The following is a 21,448-nucleotide window of genomic DNA, read 5'->3' as shown; positions in this document are numbered from 1 at the left end:
CCCTCACTGTTATCTTTCGCTTACTCTTCTTTTCCATCCCCATGAGCTGAAATAGCACTCGTTTTTTTATTCCAAGTAATTCTGTGTGTCTGTGTGTCGTGGCTGAGATTAACTCGGGCAGAGGCGGTCTGGAAAAGACACGTTCAAAGTCCCGTAGTGTGTCTGCGGGCTCACAATTGCATGCCACGCACAATGAGACCCAGATTCTGCCCTCTGAATCGCAGGGCTGTTCAGACTCCGACCGGAGCCACCTTGTGCGTTGAGCGTCGACAGGCGACGATGGGAAGCCCACCTGAAAGGCATTACGCTAGTTTGGAAATGAGTCATTACAGGGCAGTTACTGTGAGCGCTCGCACGCGGGCAGCCCGCCTTAAAGTGTATGTGAAGGGGGTCGTTATACAAGGTTTATATACAAGGCATTAACACAGTTGTACAACTGCTGCAGTAAAAGAGACCCACCAGCCTAATACATCTGGAGCCACTTAAAGGGTATTTATAAAGCCACGAATGGCAAATATACACACGTGCACATGCCTAACCAACACACACACACACACACACACACGCACGCGCATGTGCATGCATGCTAACACACCCAGTTAGATGTACCAAACACACACACACACACACACACACACACGCACATACACACACACACACAACCAGCATTATCTGGTTCTTAAAAAGTTTGCCAGCGACACCATACACTTGGAAAGCCTATGTAAATTTGAAAATTGTTTTTACATGTCGAATCATAAAACCCAATCTTATTATTGGTGGTACTTAGCCATGCTTTGGCACTGGGAGATATCACACATAAACATACACACACACCCACACACACAACCGATGTGCTGGCAGAGGGGAGGGCTAGTTGAGAGGGTTTTTAAAGAGTGTTAAATCACACTTATATTACCATGCGCTGATAGTAATGAGACCACAGGAAGAAAAACAGAGACAGAAAGTGACTGTGATCCCTTCACTCATGTCTAAACCACATCTGACAGGGCTTTGAGACGCATAGATAAACAGTTGTATCCACAAGGACAGACCTGTACTATGTGTGGTACTGCACTCAGAGGGCAGTTGACTCCGGACTCTGAAGCACATCGGTAGTACTTTAGACTCACAGTTCTGGTGACTCAAGAAGATATGTGACAACATCTTAAAGCTTATCCACCACTGACCTGGAAACAGGTGGTGTGAATGTAACACTACGAGAAGCTAGAAACAGTGCAACTATGTGGGCCCTTTGTACCCTGTTCTACAATCAGAGGTAAAGATCAGCAGACAGACATAAGGAGAGCAGATTCCCCTGAGGGACGCCGTTGGTGTCAGGTAAGAGTGGATCGTCTGGGAAGGGTTTTCACATCTAAGGCAGATTTCTGTGCTGGATGGAGGACATGGAAAGAGCATGGGATGGGAATCCTCTTACATAGTTTTCCACGCATTTCCCAATGCATTAACTTATGGGCATGCACTCACACATACACCTACCCATACATATACACATGCGTAAGGAATGAACCTAAAACCAAATAACGTATCATATTATTAAGATAAAGATTCTGCAAGGTCAGGAGGCATATTCATATATCCGTTCTGTACTCTAGAGAGAGGTGGACTTCTGAGAGTATCATTCCGTTTTAGTTACAAGTAAACACATTGATGAATCAGAAATATTCCCAGACAAGCTTCCCCCAGTTCTGCTTTCAATCTGAATACAAATATTATGCCTTCACAACTACTTTGTCTTTGTATAAACAAACACACACACACAGCCTCATATGCGGTCATTTCCAGTAAATTCACAACAGTAGTTCTCCCTTAGAGTCTGCACCTCAGACTCCAGAATTCTGCTTACAGCCTCTTCTCCATTGACCGGAGCCTAACACTGTCCCTGTGTATCGTAGCACGGTACGCATGTCTGTGTAAGTACTGTATACATATCCTACATGTCCATGCAGAGACATGTAGGCTGATGACCAGAACCGCAGTAAAAAGCCCAAAAAAGGGAGCTGCGCTGTGGGGACAGAATGATGAACACCTTGCCCTGTCAGGAAAATATTACTCCTCATGGGTCTCACACTCTCTGTCTCAACACTGCCAAAGCCCCTATTACACACGCACAAGCACACAAGCACACAAACACACAGACACAGACACACACCCACACCCCCACCCCCACCCACACCCACGCCACAGGAAAGACCCACAGATTTGAGACGTGGTTTTATGGGGCCACCAACACTATGGAGTGTGTGTCGAGTCCACAGTGGCTCCAACTCTATTAAATCATCTTTCCACTGGTCTATAAATGGTATACAACTAAATATGATACAAGAGAGACAGATCAACGACCAGACCGGCATAGTGTCGATTCAACTGTCATTAATAACAGAGACACAGTGCGTGTTAAAACAGGCTCTCACCTCAACCTGAATGTGTTCACTTATCTGTCATTTCAACAGCTGGCCTGACAGAGAGAACCTGTTTACCCAGCCGCGGGCGGCGCCTACCAACACCTCAAAACATCACGACCACTATCTGCCTGTTTCAGTTCCTGTCAATACCAGTGTGTGTGAATTAATGTGTGTGAGTGGGTGAACGTGTTTTTGGATTGTATCAACCTAACAAATAGTGAGCTCAAAATGCACACAAAGCATATTATCACCATCATTGTGCTTTTATTGACTGTGTGTGTGTGTGTGTGTGTGTGTGTGTGTGTGTGTGTGTGTGTGTGTGTGTGTGTGTGTGTGTGTGTGTGTGTGTGTGTGTGTGTGTGTGTGTGTGTACAGTATATGTGTGGATGTGTGTGTGGTTGGGTGCACGCGTGCGTGTGTGTTTACTTAACACCTAGTGGGATGGGTGGCAGCCATTTTGGCTGCCACAAATAAAGAAATGTGTGCTTTATGTTCTTTCCTAGAAACACTCTCTCTCTACACCATTGAAACACAGACAGAGACTCTACACAGTGTCTCTTGTCCAGTTGTTTTGGGTACAAGTCCTTTATTCAAGGACTAGAAACTCTCCCCCTCTCTCCCAGAGCTTTGATGGGCCGGGGCTCAATGGTAAAAATAACATGTGTGTGTGGGTGTGTGTGTGTGTGTGGGGGTGAGTGTGTCAGTTGGGGTTGGCAGGAAGGGAGTGTGGGTGGAGGCGATGGGCGTTTGATACATGGCAGCACTCTGTAAAGCCCCAGGAGGGAGAGCTGCAGCTGGGGATGAATGTGTGTGTGAGAGCCACAAAGAGCCAGAGAGCTGACTGTGTGACTGTGTGTTGGGGACAAAGGCAGGAAAGAGGGTGAGGAAAATCAAGAGAGAGAAGGAGGGACAGAGAGAGAGAGAGTGAGAGAGAGAGAGAAAGGGGCAGAGATAAAAGTGATGTACAGAGATGGATGGAGAGAGAGCGGTGTAGAGAGAAAAAGAGAGAGAGAGGGAGAGAGATAGAAAGGGAGAGTCATTTAGAGACGTAGAGAGAAAGAGAGACGTTGAGAAAGAGAGAGAAAGTGAGAGAAAAGGAAGGAAGAGAGAGAGCAAGAGAACAAGAGAATGAGAGGGAGAGAGTGAGAGCTAATGGAAGGAAGAGAGAGACGTTGAGAGAGGGAGAAGAAGGAAGCTAATAGAGAGGAAAAACCAGTGTGAAAACCTAGCAAACGTGTTTGTGGGCTAAGATTCTACATAAAGGCGTCTTGCTCTGCAGTCTGTGTGTTTCTATGCAGGTCATCCCTGCTCTCCCTCCCAGCCGGATGTCCATGCGTCTGTGTGTCCCGCCGCTCACCTGCCCCCTTGAGGCCGCTCGGCGCGGTGTGCGTGATGGGGGCGGTGACCCCCACCGGGGGGTTGCGCCCGGGCCTCTTCAGCATGTTGGACTGGCCCAGGGTCTGGGGCTTGCGCAGCTCTCCCCGCCCCACCTCGGGGCCCTCCCCCGCTGGCCGCGCCTTCTTCCACTTGTTGGCCGACTCAGACTTGAGGCTGCCCGTGTCGTAGAGCCCCCCGCCCCCCAGACTCTGGCGCTGGCCCTGCTTGGGGTCCTCGCCGTCCCAGGACAGCTCGCTCTCCACCAGCAGGGACCTCTTCTCTGCGTCTGTACGGAGCTGGAGGGGAGGAGAACACGACGACACAGGGGGATACAGAGAGAGAGGCTCCTGTTAAGAGGCCGATGCGTCGGATACAATTCTCCATCCAATAACACATGGATACTTGTTTCATTGGATACAGATCCAGTGAATCATAGAATTGTTTTCAAAAACTCTTTCCAGGACCAGGTTGAAATGTTCAAATGAAATAAGTAAAACAGACACATGGGACTGTCTCGTCTGACTGGTTCCTCTGGAGCCTGAGAGCACTCAGACCATCCCTGTCTGGCCTTCCTGTCTGCCTCGCCTCCCCGCTCTACATCCTATCTGCTCCTCTACTCAACACGACGAGACGCTGAGCACAGACAGCAGCTCAGAGACGTCCCAGGACACACACCCACTCAGGATGAACCGGTGCGTCCTCATTACCGGTTCATGGACGAAAGTAAAATAAAGTTAAGTAAAAGTACTGGGCGGCATGTGGCTCAGGAGGTAGAGCAGGTCAGCTAGTCACCTGAAGGTTGCTCGTTCATGCCCAGCTCCTCCTAGCTGAGTGTCGCGGTGTCCCTGAGCGAGACGCCTAACCCTAGCTGCTCCTGATGAGCTGGCTGTCACGTTGCATGGTTGACATCGTGTTGACACAGTGCGTGTGAATGTGCATGAATGGGTGAATGTTGGCAATATTGTAAAGCGCTTTTAGTGGCCGCTGGTTAGAAAAGCGCTGTACAAATGCATTTCATTTACCGTCATTTATTAAATAAAAAATGAATCCAATGTCCAACACTCAAAAACAAGTAGGAATGTAATTGTTCCTGTTCTGATTGGTGCTTCAGAGTGTGTGAGTCGTAGGGAGCGGTAGGCTGTATGTGTGAGTTGAGGCAGGTGTTCTCCTCCTCCCAGGTCCGGCAGCGAGTCAAAGAGCGTGTGAACGTTGAGCTGCGTCGGCGCGGGACAGGTCGCTGCACCCAGCAGCTGCTCCTCAAGGCTCATGTCACCATGGATTCCTCTTTTATTAAAACCAACAGACCCCTTGGACAGGTTTGCATCCCACCAGGAATGCATAGGAGAGTGTGTGTGTGTTTAAGTGTGTGCGTGGGTGCTGTCCGTACACCCGATGTTGATAAAACACTGCTGTTTTGTCAGACACACGCTGTAAAAGGTAGAATGCGTCACACATGCATGCTCTGCTAGATCTGACGCAAACATTAATAACGACACAGACATAGAGATATACACTTAAGGTCCAAAAACACACACACACATACATGTGCTAGCATGGACAGGAAGGGAAGAGGGTTGGTTATCATGGCAATGATGCCATTGCGGGGTAATGGTTGCTATGGGTACTGCATCAAGGCGTGGAGGATGGTGCTGAGGGTCTTCCGGCTGGTTGGCCGGGATACAGGACTGCAGATGGCTTTGTGTGTGTGTGTGTGTGTGTGTGTGTGTGCATGAGTATCTGTGTGTGTGTGTGTGTTTTCATGTGTGTGTCAGTAGCTCTATGTAGGTGATCTTATTCTGTGTCTGAGACGATAGTTGTCTGTGTGTGTGAATGTGCAGTGTGTGTTTGTGTGTGTGCTTGTGTGTGTGTGTGTGTGTGTGTGTGTGCATGTGTATACTCGCACATGCATACACATGTGTGTGTCTTTGTGCAGCTTTTTGAGTCCTGGATCTGTCTGTGCGACAACTGATACAGACAAAGGTTTGTGGCGCACTCTCGCCTTCTCTGTGCTAGGGTTGCCATGGTTACGTCGATTTGCTCCATCTCTTCTCTTCCTCTTCCTATTATACCGTCTGCCTTCACTCCCACCACACCAGTCAGATAAGCCATAGCGCGGAGGTGTGACCTACATCACACACTCTAGGAAAGCCCCCCCCCCCCCCCCCCTCCAACCCACCCACCACACACAGTATCCCACTCCATCCCACGCTGTCTCATACTGTCTGGTGTGTACGTCGAGGCTACACTGGGTGTGCTGCAGTGCACAAAGCTACAAGCTACACAAGCAACTCTGATGTAGCTCTGGTGTGAGGGAAGGGCTGATTCTGCTCTGATTTCGTTGGTGATGTTTTCTCCATAATTGATGTACCCAAATAAACGTTCTGAAATAGATTTCAACCTGGAAGTGGAATGCAATAATATAATTCTCAGAGAAGCTTGGATTTCATTTTTTGTCCATGTTCATATAGTTTCCAGTTCCTCATTTCGGTTCTCAGAATCGGTTTGTTTCCCAGTACACGCTTCCAATATGACTTCATGCAGCAGGCAGTATCTATAGGATAGGTTGAAGTTACTTACCACAACACCTGAGTTCCTGCGGGAGCCAATAGGAGTCGTTGGGAGGGAGTTGAGGACAGGGCTCGTGTTGAACTCCTCTGAGCTGAGGTTGTCCGAGCCGTCACTCAAACCACTGCTGATGGAGCTGCTCTCGTCCCAACTGTAAAGACAAACGAGAATATACACATCAATCCTCCTGATCATAAGCAACAATCAACCATCAGTAACAAGTACGGAAAGGTGAACAGACACTTTATTCAGACTGCAATAAACACTGCAATATATCAACAAAACACAACAATGCAATACATCTCTTCCTGTTTTAACTGATTTATGAACTGATGGGCAAAGAGATGTACATGACAACCAATGTAAAAGTGTTCTTAAAAAGCGGAAAAACATATCCAGTTATGATTCATTGTTTAGTTCGTAATAAGCTGCCAAACTTAGAAACCCAAAAGTGTGTGCTGGTGAACATCTCGTTGGAACCAGTTGCTGTCTGGGTTCCAGCCGACATGAAACGCCTCGACATATTAAGTTCAATTAATACAAAGTAAGTGGAACACATCTGTCGTCTGATATCGGAAAATAAAGTAGAACAAAGAGGGGGAGTGTCATCAGCAATGTGTAACACGGTCTGTGTGTTTGTGTGTGTACGTGTATGTGCTGTGGAAATGTGTGTGGGGGCACGTCCATGTGTGTGTGTACACTATGTAGGTCATGGTAAGGAAGTAAAGGTTAGGCTCTGATCCTCATTAGGGTCATATAGGTATATCAGTCCATAAAGGAAGCGAGGACTGATGCTGTTTAGGACTAGAGGGGGATGGGGTGGGGGGATTCAGGGCGTGTTTGGGGGGGTGGGGGGTGCCCTTCCTTCCGGATGGGCGCATCTATGGGTCACATTGTGCCCTGGGGTTGACACTGGATGGGGGAGGGAGAGGGGAGCACGATAGCCCCCCTCCCCACCTCCCCCGTAGCCCGTGGGTTTTTGAAACACTAGATATGATGAGATTGTTTGTAATGGCTGACTGTCAAGCTGCCGCGCCTGTATGTCAAAATAAGATTAAGGTTAAGTCCCGGTGGCAGGGCGGACATGCCCAGACGCCCCACCGGACCTGGTCGGTCAGGTTCCAGTGCCCCGGATCCCAGTCCGGCTGCATCGGGCTTTGGGTTTCTATCTTTATTATATTGTCCATAAAAGATGCGGCCAAACAACGATTAGAGATCATTAATTCTGATCCTTCATGCTTCATTCCTAATTATCGGTATTAGAAGAATTGACTTAATGTTGCAGTTGGATTGTGCGTCACTAATAACGTCCCGCTCTCTCCAGAATCCTCTTTGTCTCACAACCTGCTGCTATTCAGCGTGCCTGGCGCTGTCTGCCCGCCCATCCGCGCCTTTGTGAACGATAATTCTCTCTCTCTCCTGAATTATTCACACGACCGGAAAGAAAACAACATTAATGAAACCACTGTATCGCCCTGGTGACTGTTACCACACACAGACAACAGACAGAAACAAAAGGAGTTCTACAGGTCAGAGTTCACATTCAACAGCTCGATAGCCTTGTCTAGATCAGCTGATGTGACCTGCTGTTTATCCCAGCATCCCCTGGAACGGACGATAATAATCAGCCCTTTAAAAGCAAAATCACCACGGTCATTTCATAACCAATATTACCAAGACAATTGAGTGGCCCCAGTTAGCCCTATGGAACAGCCAAAACAACAACATCTGATTCGATGAGTCTGATCTGAGCTGGATAGAACAACCACTGTGTAGCACGGCTACACAGCGTTCCACACCTCTCCACAGCTCTTTGTTTGATGGTTTCCCCATTGACACTGCAGAGGACTAATACAGCCTGTTAGTGAGAAAGAGGGCCAAGACTCTGTATGTCAAGTAGGAAGAGTTTTGTGAGGAAGAACCGGGAACAAAGGAAAACAAGCAATTGTAAGGGAAGAGAGAGGGAGGTAAGGTAGAGAGGGAGAGGGAGGGAAAAGAGAGAGGGAGGGAAGAGAGAGAGGAAGGGAAGAAAGAGAGAAAGGGGGGAAAGGGGGGAAAAGAGAGGGAGGGAAGAGAGAGAGGAAGGGAAAGGATGGAGGAGAGCTTAAGAGAGGATGACACATGAAGAAGCGTTCTGCTGACGTGATTCATCAGCCCTCCAGAAGATCCATCTCTGGTTCTTTCCTGTGCTGTTCCTGCAGCCCGACAACCCAACCCTTCTCCCATCCTTTCTCCTCGTCTCCCCTCCTTCCTTCCTTCCTTCGACACCAGCTGCAGACATCTCTCTCTCTCTCTCTCTCTCTCTCTCTCTCTCTCTCTCTCTCTCTCTCTCTCTCTCTCTCTCTCTCTCTCTCTCTCTCTCTCTCTCTCTCTCTCTCTCTCTCTCTCTCTCTCTCTCTCTCTCTCTCAGCAGCTGCAGAAACTGGAGGCTAATATTAGCGAGTCCATTTGTCTCACGTTGGCTCAGATTAGCTAGTGTCCGACTCCCAGGGCGTTAATGAATCTCAATCACACAGCTTACACGTCACGTCTTGATTCACCTTAATTTGCTCTGGCCTATCTTCGCTCCCACACACACACACACACACACACACACACACACACACACACACACACACACACACACACACACACACACACACACAGACACACTTCAAATTCCATTTCAAAATAGTTATTATCTGAAATTAGAAATCTAAAATGTATTAGCAAAATAAAATGTATATAATGTCTGTGTAGTAAAGCTATTATAAGGGGTCAAACAAACAGCTGCTGAATATTCCCATGAATGTTAACCCCATCAGCATTTGGCAAATGGCTACCAAGTGAACGCAAACAGCCGTAGGGTACAATCTTGACATTGAAAAACGCTCTCCTGTCGCACTAACTTAATCAGTAAAATGAAAATCAATGATGATTTGATTTTGGGCGGCACTTAATGTCGGTTGGGTTGAGGTGTGTTTGATTAAACTCATTGTTCAAAACAGACTTCATTTCCTCCTTGCCAACCAACCAAATGCAACGTAGACTCTGAAGTCACGGTGGATTGAAGTTCCACGTTGGTTATGGTTAATTTAAGAAAAATCCCCCCCCACTGTCATCCCTCATAAAACCACACATGTGCCAGGGGAGAAGAATGGCATTGAAACAAAGCAGCTGAGTATCCAGTCTTCAAGAGATACCAGAGGCATGAACAGAAACACAGGAAACACACAGAGATGTCATCTCTTTGTCTGATGTGCAGGAAAGGGGAACATCCACAACACACACACACACACACACACACACACACACACACACACACACACACACACACACACACACACACACACACACACACACACACACACACCCACACACACACACACACAGCCTAATAAGCTAGTCAGAGAGTGGTTCAATAGCGCCCAGTGAGCTAAGTAGCCCAGTGTGGTTAATGGCCCTCTGTCTCCCCTGCTATTCAGACCACGGCTCTAATTGCTCTGATATCTCCATGAATGCTCCTCTCTGCTGCGCACAGAGCGCTCTTGTAGGGAGGTCTCCATCTATTCTACTTGCACACACTTATTTCTGTTTTCTTGCCCACAGTTGTTGTATTTTCTCACATGATATAAAGAGTTCCTCCTTCTTATTGTTTCTGCTCTTATCTCAGTTCCTCTCTCTCTCTTCCTTTTTTCAGTTCTGAACCTCGGTTATATTTCGGCAGCCATAAACGCATCTTCCGATTCCTCTCAGGGTTTCGTGTTTCTTCTGTGTTCACCTGCAGTGTGTTTGCTGCCTCTGGGAGGGGTGTGAGTGATGATGTGGTCACATCACAAAAAGGTCAGAGAAAGCCACCCAGGAGACAGAGGAGCTGAGCCTGTGGGCTGCATTGTGGCAGAGCTTGCTGGGAGCTGGAGTCCTGCCAGCTCTAGAAAACAGACTTTGATTGGTTGATAACCTATTCCCTGAGCTAACATCAGCAAACAGTGCGGAGGCCAAAACAATAAACCATGCTTTTTGCTACAGTGGGGAGGAAAAGAGGGGGGGGAGGGGAAGCCAGTCGGGACTTCCTGAATGAGCTTTACGCTGATAGCCTTCGGTTGACAACATGACCTTGGTTGAGGATTTACAACAAGGTGATGGCTGGTGAAAGAAGAGGGCATGTTTACTGTTTCCTTCTCACCGGAGTGACATAAAGGCTGGATAACCAATTAACTAATCACCTGATCCATAGTCCCAGGAGACCACTGAGGAGGCAATGCACTTATGCAGAGAGAAGGAGGTGGCATAAGCTGCCAATCACTCAATCAGAGAGACGATACAATGACAATCAACCACGCAATCAATGGAGATATCCCATTTCAACTAAGTAGATGCATAATTAGCAACTAAATGAATTCCCCTCTAGGCTGTGGGGGGATCGGAGCATCGTGTGGGGACCTCGTGCCGGTGAACAATGCATTCTCACTAATGAGGAGCTCGCAGGAAACAAAACCAGGAGTACCGTGTCTCTTGCAGAGACGACTGATTGAGGGGTTTGTGAGGGGCACAAGTCATGTGTCAACGGATGAACAGTTTGATAAAAATAATAAAAATATAAAAACAGAGCAAAGGAATCCTTCTAAGCATGAGGCTCAATCTACCACGTGTCGCCACATACGTGGTCGGGGGGGAGAGTTCTATTTTCACATGACTACGACCCAATGTGGATGGAAAGTGTTTCTGCTGCCACGAGTGGACAGGAAATTTCCATTCCTATTAAAATCCACCCCATCGCATGGTAGGATCCGGAATGGCTAAATCAGATGGTGTCCGCTGATGCGTGCGTCGGCTGATGACATTCAGGAGAATGGAAAACAGGGCAGTGCCCGTCTGGCTCAGAGAAACCAGGGGGGCAAAAGAGGATCATAAATCCCCTTGATTATACACCAAGGGATACAACATAAGTGAGGCTGCGTCGGACAAAATGACGAGTTAAGAGAGGCTCAGCGTGCCTTGCTGCGGGCGCGTCCAGCTCAGCGGGCCGGCTGAGGGAAGTGGAAGTCAGGGAGCGGCATTAGCCCAGGAAGTAGAGCGGGTTGACTGTTAACCGGAAGGTTGCTAGTTCGATCTCCGGCTCCTCCAAGCTTAGTGTGGAGGTGTCCCTGAGCGAGACACCTCACCCTGACTGTGCCTGACGAGCTGGCTGTCGCTCTGCGAGGTTGACTCCGCTGTAGGTGTGTGATCGGTGAATCAATGGTTGTAAGTCACTTTGGATAAAAGTGTCAGCAAAATCCCCTCAATGTAAATGGAGTGTGACCCCCCGAAAGGTCAAGGTCAGCCAGGAGCAGCAGCCAGCGCCGCTTCAGCGCTCCAGGATGGGGGATGTTATCTAAAGCTCGATCTGCCACGTTCTGCCAAGAAGACCCAGCAACGGATTCAGTCCAAGAATCAGGACTGGGGTTACGCAAATGCAATCTCGGTGCGACATCAATCAAGTCCGGTAGATAGGATCCAGATTGAGATAAGAGGAAAGCCGTGCTTGGAAGGAGAGCTAGCCAAGAGCCACAATCCATTAATGCCTGGTGACCTTACAGTCAAGTTAAGTTTCTTTACTTATCCACCACAACTACATTAAAAATAAAAGGTTTATAACCTCACCAAAAGCCCTGCAAAGCTGCCTTCCCATATAATTAGGAACCCATCCTATGGTCATCTTCGGCCAATAAAAAGAAAAGGAATGAGGAATGGGCCCTGTCTTAAATAGATTAACGTCCAGTTTCTGACATGCACGACAAGTCACCCCGCCAACCACGCGCAGGAGTACGTTCGCACACACACGTAACGACCGGGTTTCCATGGAGAGCAGCACGAGCAACCACACCCGCGGGCCTGTTGGAAACCCAAGGCTTTCACGCTCCCGAGCACAGCCAAGGTCTGACCTGGCAGAGACCTCTTCTGCGGACCGGCCATACACAACACACACACAGTCCCGTCTAAATGTCCCCGGAGTAACACCTGATATGTTTACGATTCAATTATCATCAAATAAAATAGAGGATTCAAGGTTTAATGTGCCAATCTGTAAGAAATTTCGAAGGGTTAAAAAGGGGGGCGACATGTGGTTGGTGAAAGCACAGATGGTCAACAATACGGGTACCTGGAACCCTTCCCTGGCAGCAGGACACACACACACACACACACACACACACACACACACACACACACACACACACACACACACACACACACACACACACACACACAGACACACAGACACACACACACACACTTTGTCTTAGAGTGGTCTTCTAAGAGCATATCAGATTGCTACTAAAACAATCTGTTTCAAATAAGATATTGTATTGGATGAGTAAACTACAGGTTAGTTAAGTATTTGCTTACTGTCTGGATAACTGGATGGCTTAGAATTTTTTGTATTTGTAATGTAAGTTACATTACCAATGCACAATGTTATAAATGCATAAATGTTTAAAAGGGTTCATGTCAAATTGTCATATATTAAAATACCTTTTGTGAAGTGATAAGATAATGCATATCCAACCAGAGTCCATCCCCAATGATGACATTGCTGAGACACCACCGACAGTAAACGCCTCCCTGTTTTAACAGCATGCGTATCGGGTAGAAATTAATAATTATTATTATTAATTTTGAGAGCATATTTTGTCAATGTATGGAACATGGCTATGAGAATGGTTGTAATTAAGATAGTGCTGCTCTGCTATCTTTCTCCCCATTTTTTCACGTCACTGTTGGGTGAGCTACTGTCAGTGTTGGGGGGGGGGGGGGGGATTCTCCCGTTGGTGTTGAAAGAGACTTAGTAACACACAGGAGTGAAACATTGACAGGCAACAATGTCCCTCCAACCGCCTCGGCTCAGCGGGTTAACCATATACTAGGAGCTGTTCACTTCCTCAGCTACCGTTTGTCAGGATATTAAGTCTTACTTCCTGCTCCGTGGCGACACATGGCACCGTGCAGCCATACGGTAAACAGTTACACGCACAAAGGAGACAATGATGTATGGACTCTTAACGCAGCCGTATGTTTGCTTTAAGGGGGATTACAGGATAGGCGGGGGTTAATGAGCACATAATTACAACTAATTCCATCTGTCGCCAGGATTAAAGGATGCAAGGGGTCCGAGCGAGCGAGCGAGCGTGTGTGTGTGTGTGTGTGTGTGTGTGTGTGTGTGTGTGTGTGTGTGTGTGTGTGTGTGTGTGTGTGTGTGTGTGTGTGTGTGTGTGTGTGTGTGTATAGAGAAAAAGCGGTGTTGGGGTCACAGCCCTAAATGGCCATCTTAGTTTAGTAACCCAATTGCATTTATGATAGGCATAACCATGACAGCAAAAACCTCAGGGTTTAGCACACAGACACACACACAGACAAGACAAACATGTTCACACTGTGTGTGTGTGTGCGTGTGCGTGTGCGTGTGTGTGTGTGTGTGTGTGTGTGTGTGTGTGTGTGTGTGTGTGTGTGTGGGGGGGGTTGGGGGTTTGTCTGTGTGCAATTCCCCATCACTCCACATTTCACATTGACACGTTCTAGGTAATGATTCTCGAGTTGTGAATGAAGGTAAAAAAGCCATAAAGTAATTCAAACACGTAGGTTCCCCACCTCAAACACACTCTCTCACACACACACACACACACACACACACACACACACAAAGCAAGTAAATGGTTAAAGATCAGGCGGTGGTAGTAGAGTAAGTCTTGCAACAGTTCTTCTTAAACACAGGGACATTTTATCTCTAATGATCTCCTCTCCTGCCGGCTCCTGGCGGGAAGGATGAAGTTGAAGTGGAGTTCACCACGCCATATCAGAGGGCCAGGTTGGCCATCAAGCAACTCCACTACGTGAGCTGAGACAGGCTGAGGGGAATTCAAACACCACAAGGTTCTTATATGGAACCGTGTGGAGGACTATGGTAGGAACAGTGCAGGACGCTGTGCAGGGCACGGTGACACTGGGAGAAGTCCACCTCCAACTCCTCTCATACCGTAGCCCCTACAAGGGGAATCAGGGGGACTGAAGGAGAGAGAGGTAGAGACAAAGAAAAGAGACATGCTTCAGATAGGTTCCAGATTCCCTTAGAGTGAGAGAGACACCTCCCCATAGAGAACAACTGAGACTGAGAGAGAGAGAGAGAGAGAGAGAGAGAGAGAGAGAGAGAGAGAGAGAGAACTTTGAGAAGACAGTCATGGATTAATAATCTTTTTCTCTAGTCCAGGTGGGGTTAAAGTTCACTCATGAGGGTAAGAGGATCTGAATAATCCAGATCTGAGAATAGGGTGAAACCACAAACAATTATTTAGTTTGAACTTCTGAGCTCTTGGTTTGTGATAAAAGGCTAGGAACACCAGTTTTAATAGTTTAATAGTCTCAATCGTTCAGATCTTATCCAATCGCTCCTATTCTGATCATTTTAAAAATGTCATTCCTTCATAACAATTAAAACCTTTGGGGATTTCTTTCTCGACTTCCACATGGTTAACCCTAACCCTAGAGACACAGCCATGTCACCCAGTCACCCTTGACCTTGATAAAGCACTGCAGTGATAGTCCCACCCCGCGGCCCTCCACAGAACACACTAGCACCAGGAGATAGGGGGAGAAAGAGACGGAATGGACGTCCCCACTACACTATTGGTAGGTCTGCCTGGTGTGAAATATGGAGAAAACACGAGTCTGAGGGACCAGGGGAGGGACGGACGAGGGGGGAACCCCGGAGAGAGGAGAGGCCCGGACTGGGGCTAAGACCTGGGATAGAGTTTCCCCCTCTGGACCCCGGCCAAGCCGGGACTGTCAGCTGACTCAACGGCTGGGAGAATAGACGGCGCACTGGGGATGTTTTGGTTTGAAAGGGAGAAAAAAATACGAGAGCGAAGGGAGGGAGTGGAGGAACGGAAGAGGGAGGCGGAGAGAGAGAGAGAAAAGGAGGTGCTACTTTTAAATAATGCACGCTCCGACCAGGTCGCTGTTAACTTGAAGCAGCTGTGAAAGAGAAGGTACCGCACGCGGCACACAAACACCCACACACACACACACACACACAAACACACACTGACACACACACACACATACACATACGATCTGACACACACTAACGACACACACAGTGGTGACTGTTAAGCTGTGTGTTGCTCAGCTGTGTATCACATATAAAAAAAGGGCAACAAAGCAGAGAACTGAGAAGTACTGATCTGAGAACTGAGAAGTACGACTCTGGAAACAAGGAACTAGCTGTCTAACACCCACCCTATTAGAAGCATACCATAATACCAGACTATTCTGTCTGCTTGAGCGAGTGCAAGAATAACGGTTGACTGACTGCCAAGTCGGTTCCCTGAAAGGTCGCTGACGTGTGGCGACCACTCGTTAGAATGCATTATCAGTATCTGCAAACAGCTGCACACACAGGAGAACATCAGCCACACACACACACACACACACACCGGCGCATACACACACACTCAACACAACACGTATTTACATGGACAGGCGGACAAACAGACAGACAAAGAGACCCGCAGACGGTAAACCAACAGGCAGATGGGGCAGCCTCTGTGTCCTTATGACGCTAGCTGTGGTCCATGGGTGAAAGGGCAGGAGCTTGGCATTGCCGCCGTACCTCCGGCAGAACAACCGCTCAACTGTTAAACTGGCGCACCAACAATCTCCAGGACACCATCTCCCTCTCTGTGTGAAGGAGGGAAGAAGCTCCGCGATGAACGATAAAGACTAAAAGAGCCAGCATTGTTGTTAAGAGACTGGTGCTGATCACAAGCACCAGGCTCCAAATGTGAGATTCTGAACAGGTACAATTACCTTATTATGCTGTTCAAACTGTGTGAAGGTGATGGAGATGATGCAAAGAGAGACAGCCCAACATGACAGTGAAAGAGGGCGAGAGAGAGAGTGTTAGAATAGAGAGAGCAAAATCGAATCAGAGACGGAAAAAAACAACCAGAGACAGAGCCAAAGAACCAATCAAGTCCAGACAATTGAGCCAAGGAGGAAGCTAAATGTGACCGTACAGGTATTTCCCGTATGAACCCGCTTGAACAAAGGGACCTTAGAGCCTACTAGAGCACCACTGATCACCTGCTAAGGGTTGTCCAAACATTGCCTGAACAAAAAGGACCATTGAGCGCAGTTCCTTCAGCATTTTTTAGATGAGGCCGACACGTTGAGAGCTTTCACACAAAGACACGCAATCGCTCCCCCTGTGAGGAAACGCATAGGTGGAGGGCTGCATGCGTGTGCACACGCACCAGAGACTCGGAGAAGGACAGGCCTGCGGCGCGGGTTATGAGGCGTGCGAGTGCACCTCACCTGCTGTCACTCAACACTGCTTGCGGTCATGCCACTTTAAGCTCTCATCGTGTGTTTAGTACACATTCCCAACCGCCCCGCCCCCCCCCCCCCCCCCCCCCCCCAGGGCTGCGCAGAACCCTGCACGTTGCATTCCGAGCAAACAGTTCCCAGGGACCCACTCCCTGAACGCACCCCCGACACATGCACACACATACCCGGGCATGGTCGGAATTGTTGGCATTGTACGTTTAAAAATACGCAAGTACAGACATATCGGGGATGTATATGCGTGACACATGGATGAAAGCATTTTTGACAGACGTTCAAATGTACACCCACCACCCCGCCCACAAATGTTCAAAGACAAGTCCTCAGCATGAACTTCCTGGTTCCAACACAAGCTGAATGAGCAGTCCCTCTTCACTCTCTGGAGAGGAACACTTGTCTCTGCAATCTGCCCAGACAGAGAAAGCACTGAGAGATTCAACACAAGTCAGGGTTCCGGTCTTTTGTACCTGGCGACAGCCCATGTGTTTTTCATCAAGCCAAAATCACTTCTATCACTAATATCTCAATGGTAATACCTTACTCCTAGAAACACTTTTCACCATTGTGAAGAGAAGCCTTTCTTTTCTCAAGTGCTGACGGTTCACATCAGCAAAACCAAATCAAGGACTTGTTGCCCCTAAAAGCTATCTCCAACCGATTATTAACATGGGAGTCTAGACTGAACTATTTTACACCATCGCACAAACAACCCAGCATTGCAGGTACCCGGTGGTGTTGTTGTTCTGGTAAAGGGTTGTCTGGTTATTATGAGGTTCAGAGTCGTCTGGCTGTTAAGGGGTACAGTCTGGCTGTGGGTCACTCTCAGACTTTGATGTAACAGAGGAACTCACTAAACCACAGGCGGTACCACCTCCTGAAAATATGAGCCCTGCTTGTGAACACTCGCTCCTGGGTGTACAATAAAAACCTAGTGGATGTGTGTGGGTGCTTTTGTGGGTCTGTGAGTGTGTGTGAGTATGCCTGCGTGCCTGCCTGTGTGCGCGAGTGCGCAGGTGTGCACGCGTCTTACAAGTGCAGATTACGAGCATCTGTTCTCTGGTTGCTTCAGTCACTCGGTTGACCCCTCGAGGGTCAACTTGTTCACTTCGGTGTGAAACAACCGGAGTCTGACTCAATTAACCAGAGCGCACTTCTCTGGTTCAGCCTCTCAGAGGGTGGCTTCCACTTGCCTCGATGCAACCTAGGGTGCTAATTAGCCACACTGAGCCCAAGCGTTATCCATGTCCACCGATAAAAGCTGTGGATAGATGTTTGGAAGGACTCGGTTATGGAGAGTGTCAGGATACAGAGGAGTTGGAGGTGTTGGCATTGCGGTGATGATAAGGTTTCTATTTTATCATGGCGGGCTTAACACCCTGTCTGACGCTGACGGCCTGCAGGACCAGCGCTATCGGACCCGCTCGGTACGTCATTTCCACAGACATTCCGCTTCCAGGGCAATGTATGCCCAAAGTTGGCCATGTAACTCTCATTAGCATGAAGGACCAATGGTTGCATGCCTCCAAAGGAACACACTGTTTCCATACGTGTTGCATTTTCTATGTAACCTTTTGACGGGACTGGCTGTTTTGAAATAGAGAATTTTCTAGTTACAAAGTGTATACAGCTTTCCTCTATTACTATTTAAATAACAGCGACTCCACAGAACGACCAAAGAAGCCATTGTGTCCAGTTAACTCTAACAAGCTTTTCCCTTTGATTAGGCTTCACACAGGAGGTGGCTGTTAACTGCTTCACTCTTCAGAGTCAGCACCGTCGCCTGTTGCCAAAACAACCAAATCATCCTTCTAATCAGCCCTGGCCGTTTTGACCTAAGCCCTACATGTTATGGTCACCGTTCTGGTCAGTGGAGCATGCCCTGTGTGTGTGTGTGTGCGTGCGTGCGTGCGTGCGTGCATGCGTGTGTGTGTGTGGTGAAACCTGCTTTATTGACAGCTGTGGGTCTCTGTTGAAACAGTTGCTATGGGGATGCGGTAAAGCAAATATGTTGCATACACCCGAAAGACACATAAGGGAATCAATCAATTCCTACATGGAAATAACTGAGAGGTGAACAACACTGGCTGAGAAAGGGTCTCATGCGTAAGGTATCTGTCTCTCTGTTGTCCTGGTGCATACCAGGCCAGCTCTCTGCATGCAGGCTCTTGCCCCCGCGCTGTGTCCGGTTGGGTTCCACCTCCTCCCATCCTCCCCGGGGCCCTCACCCAGGGCCACGCTAGGCCCCCACACGGGTTGATGTTGGCTCTCTGCACCAACAGCTATGAGGTCACAGTACATCGAGTCTTCATTGGGTTGGCGGCCCCTCTGTGTGAAGTGTGTTTTCAGTTTGATTACACACACTCACACACACACACACACACGCACAAACACCTCAGGACTGCGTATAGATATCCACACACTCAACGATACCAACACCACTGGCATCAATCATACGTTTGATTATTTTTAACTCTATACCTCACTGTGTGTGTGTGTGTGTGTGTGTGTGTGTGTGTGTGTGTGTGTGTGTGTGTGTGTGTGGACAATTATTTTGACAGAAAACGGCAAGCATTTCCAACACTAACATACAGCAACACAAACCTATGTTGCCAAGCAGCCCGAGGCCTGAAGTTAAAATGATTTGTGTGTACGTGTATGTCAATGTGTATGTGTGTGTGTGTGTGGGTGGCAGGTAGAGAAAGAGCGAGAGACACAGACAGATAGAGAGAGGGAGAGAATAATGGCCTGATCTGGCTCCTCTGCTCTAATGGGTTTACATAAAGGGTCGATAGGTGGTGCAGGTCAGCTCTCCAAAAGAGTTGGAGCAACCCCCACCAACCGGCACTTAGTAACCCATATGAATGACGAGTGTGTGTGTGTGTGTGTGTGTGTGTGTGTGTGTGTGTGTGTGTGTGTGTGTGTGTGTGTGTGTGTGTCAGATTTTAATGCACCTCATCCTTTCCGTGTGCTGTTGGAAAATGCAAATGCGGCGGGGTGTGCACACATGTGAGAACGACTATAATTGCATAATTGCATATTAGCCTCCGCGTTCCCAGGGAGCCTTGGGTTGTAACTGCAAGGTATTTTTACACGTTATCTTAAACAACGCTTCGCCTACGCGGCGTGGGTGAATGCAAACCGAGAAGGCTTGCTCTTTTCATCCAATCGCTGCAGACGAACGGGAGGAAAGACGTTCACAATGTAGGTCACGCGCAGGAGGACGCGGACGCGGCAGCTCCCCGCAGCGGATCAATGCGCACACGCCCACCGCATACCTGCCGCTCAAAGCCCACCGGACATCAGCCAACAGTTGTCACTGTTGCGTTTCCCCAAGACAATGGAGACGTCAGTCGACCATATAAAATGCTTCAGCTCAAGGAGGAATGTGTTGGAGTACGCGCGTTTCTCACAAACTGTGAACATTCATTGGCTTAACTATTAGATTCGTCACTCATCAGTCCGTGCATTTAATGACCTCGAACCGGATCTCCTCTGAATCATGTCCTCCTCATTTTAACAACAATGCCGGTGATCCGCCGGCTCCATCTCATCCATGCATCACTGCAAGTGCCGCCTCAACGTGGTTCTGCGCATTTAGGACAATAGCGACTGTAACGTCCATCTCCCATACAGCCGCATGGAAATCCATTCAACATCTTATGATATCAAAGGAAGTCCCTTGCAAAGTGAACAATGTCACCAGACAACTGCGGTGTTTTTAAGATATATACATAAATGAGACACGCTGCTTTGCTACATTTTACGCAGGGTCTACGCTTCAAGTTTAAATCGTAACAACGCTGAGCTGTGTGTCATGCTAACTCAGATCAATGAAACGCTCCCGATGCGTCCATAAACCGTGCTTCCTCCAGTGTGGCCGGTTTACCTTGACACAAAGTGCATGGTCCTCCCGGTGCGCTGCGACGCCGGCAGCTGCAGCATTTTGCCGTTCAGCACTCGGCCGCTCATCGTGTTTACGTCCGTTTCACGCCGCTTTGTTCTACTCGGGCATACTACTAATCCTACTACTACTGCTGCTGCGGATACTGCTTCAGCTAAAACGTTACGGCGCTGCCCGAAAGAATCCACCACCGGGTGCTATCCTCCGCCGGGTAACGGGGGGGAACCGCCTGTACGAGTCAGCAGCGGAACTGACACACTCCCGCAGTGCCTCCTCCACTCTCAAACACTTCACAGGGCGGGAGGGAGGGGCTGCGGGAGGGGAGTACACTAGGAGGGAAGCATGGAAGCATTAAAAAAAGGGCAACACCCCCAAATTCCTCTTCCTCCTCCTCCTCCTCCTCCTCCTCCTCCTCCTCGGCTCCCCGTTCACTGATCGTAACCAGCTGCGCCGACCCCCAGAACAACGCTCATCCCATTTGATTAGGAGACGTCAAGTACATTATCAATTTCAATATCTTATTTCTAATCGCCAGAGCGGGGTATATTCCATTTATTTTTAAACAATAGCGTAGGACTATTGGCCTATATATATATATATACAGGGTGCGATTTGCCGGTGGGGATGGTGGGGATTATCCCCCCCTCTGGTTTACACGTCCTACCCTCTGCTGAACTATTTTTATCCTTGGTGGGGATAAAAATTATCCCCCCCACCCAAAGTATTTTCACCATTACATCGTAATAATTAACAACCAAAATACACTGGGTCCGTCTTCATTTTGAAACATTTTAAAATGTTTCTCAAAATTATCCCCCCCTCTGGT

The 21,448-nt window shown here is 48.3% G+C and overlaps 1 protein-coding gene across 4 annotated transcripts in view; it reads right to left on the bottom strand.

Annotated features, from left to right (window-relative positions):
• LOC307079508 (neuron navigator 1-like) overlaps positions 1 to 20,858 on the bottom strand; it is a 37,046-nt gene extending 16,188 nt beyond the window's left edge. For all 4 annotated transcript variants that reach the window (XM_079741879.1, XM_079741880.1, XM_079741881.1 and 1 more), the window contains exons 1-3: positions 20,608 to 20,858; positions 6,378 to 6,516; positions 3,781 to 4,096 (exon numbers count right to left, since the gene is read on the bottom strand). In XM_079741879.1, the coding sequence (XP_079598005.1) occupies positions 3,781 to 4,096; positions 6,378 to 6,516; positions 20,608 to 20,690 (538 nt within the window). In that variant the 5' untranslated portion in view covers positions 20,691 to 20,858. The remainder of the gene's footprint in view (positions 1 to 3,780; positions 4,097 to 6,377; positions 6,517 to 20,607) is intronic.
• Positions 20,859 to 21,448: the final 590 nt, after the last annotated feature.

Source organism: Pollachius pollachius (assembly GCF_949987615.1).
Source record: "Pollachius pollachius genome assembly, chromosome: 8".
Taxonomy (NCBI): domain Eukaryota; kingdom Metazoa; phylum Chordata; class Actinopteri; order Gadiformes; family Gadidae; genus Pollachius; species Pollachius pollachius.
Note: the sequence above shows the minus strand (reverse complement) of the source record. Positions and strands in the feature narration are given on the sequence as shown.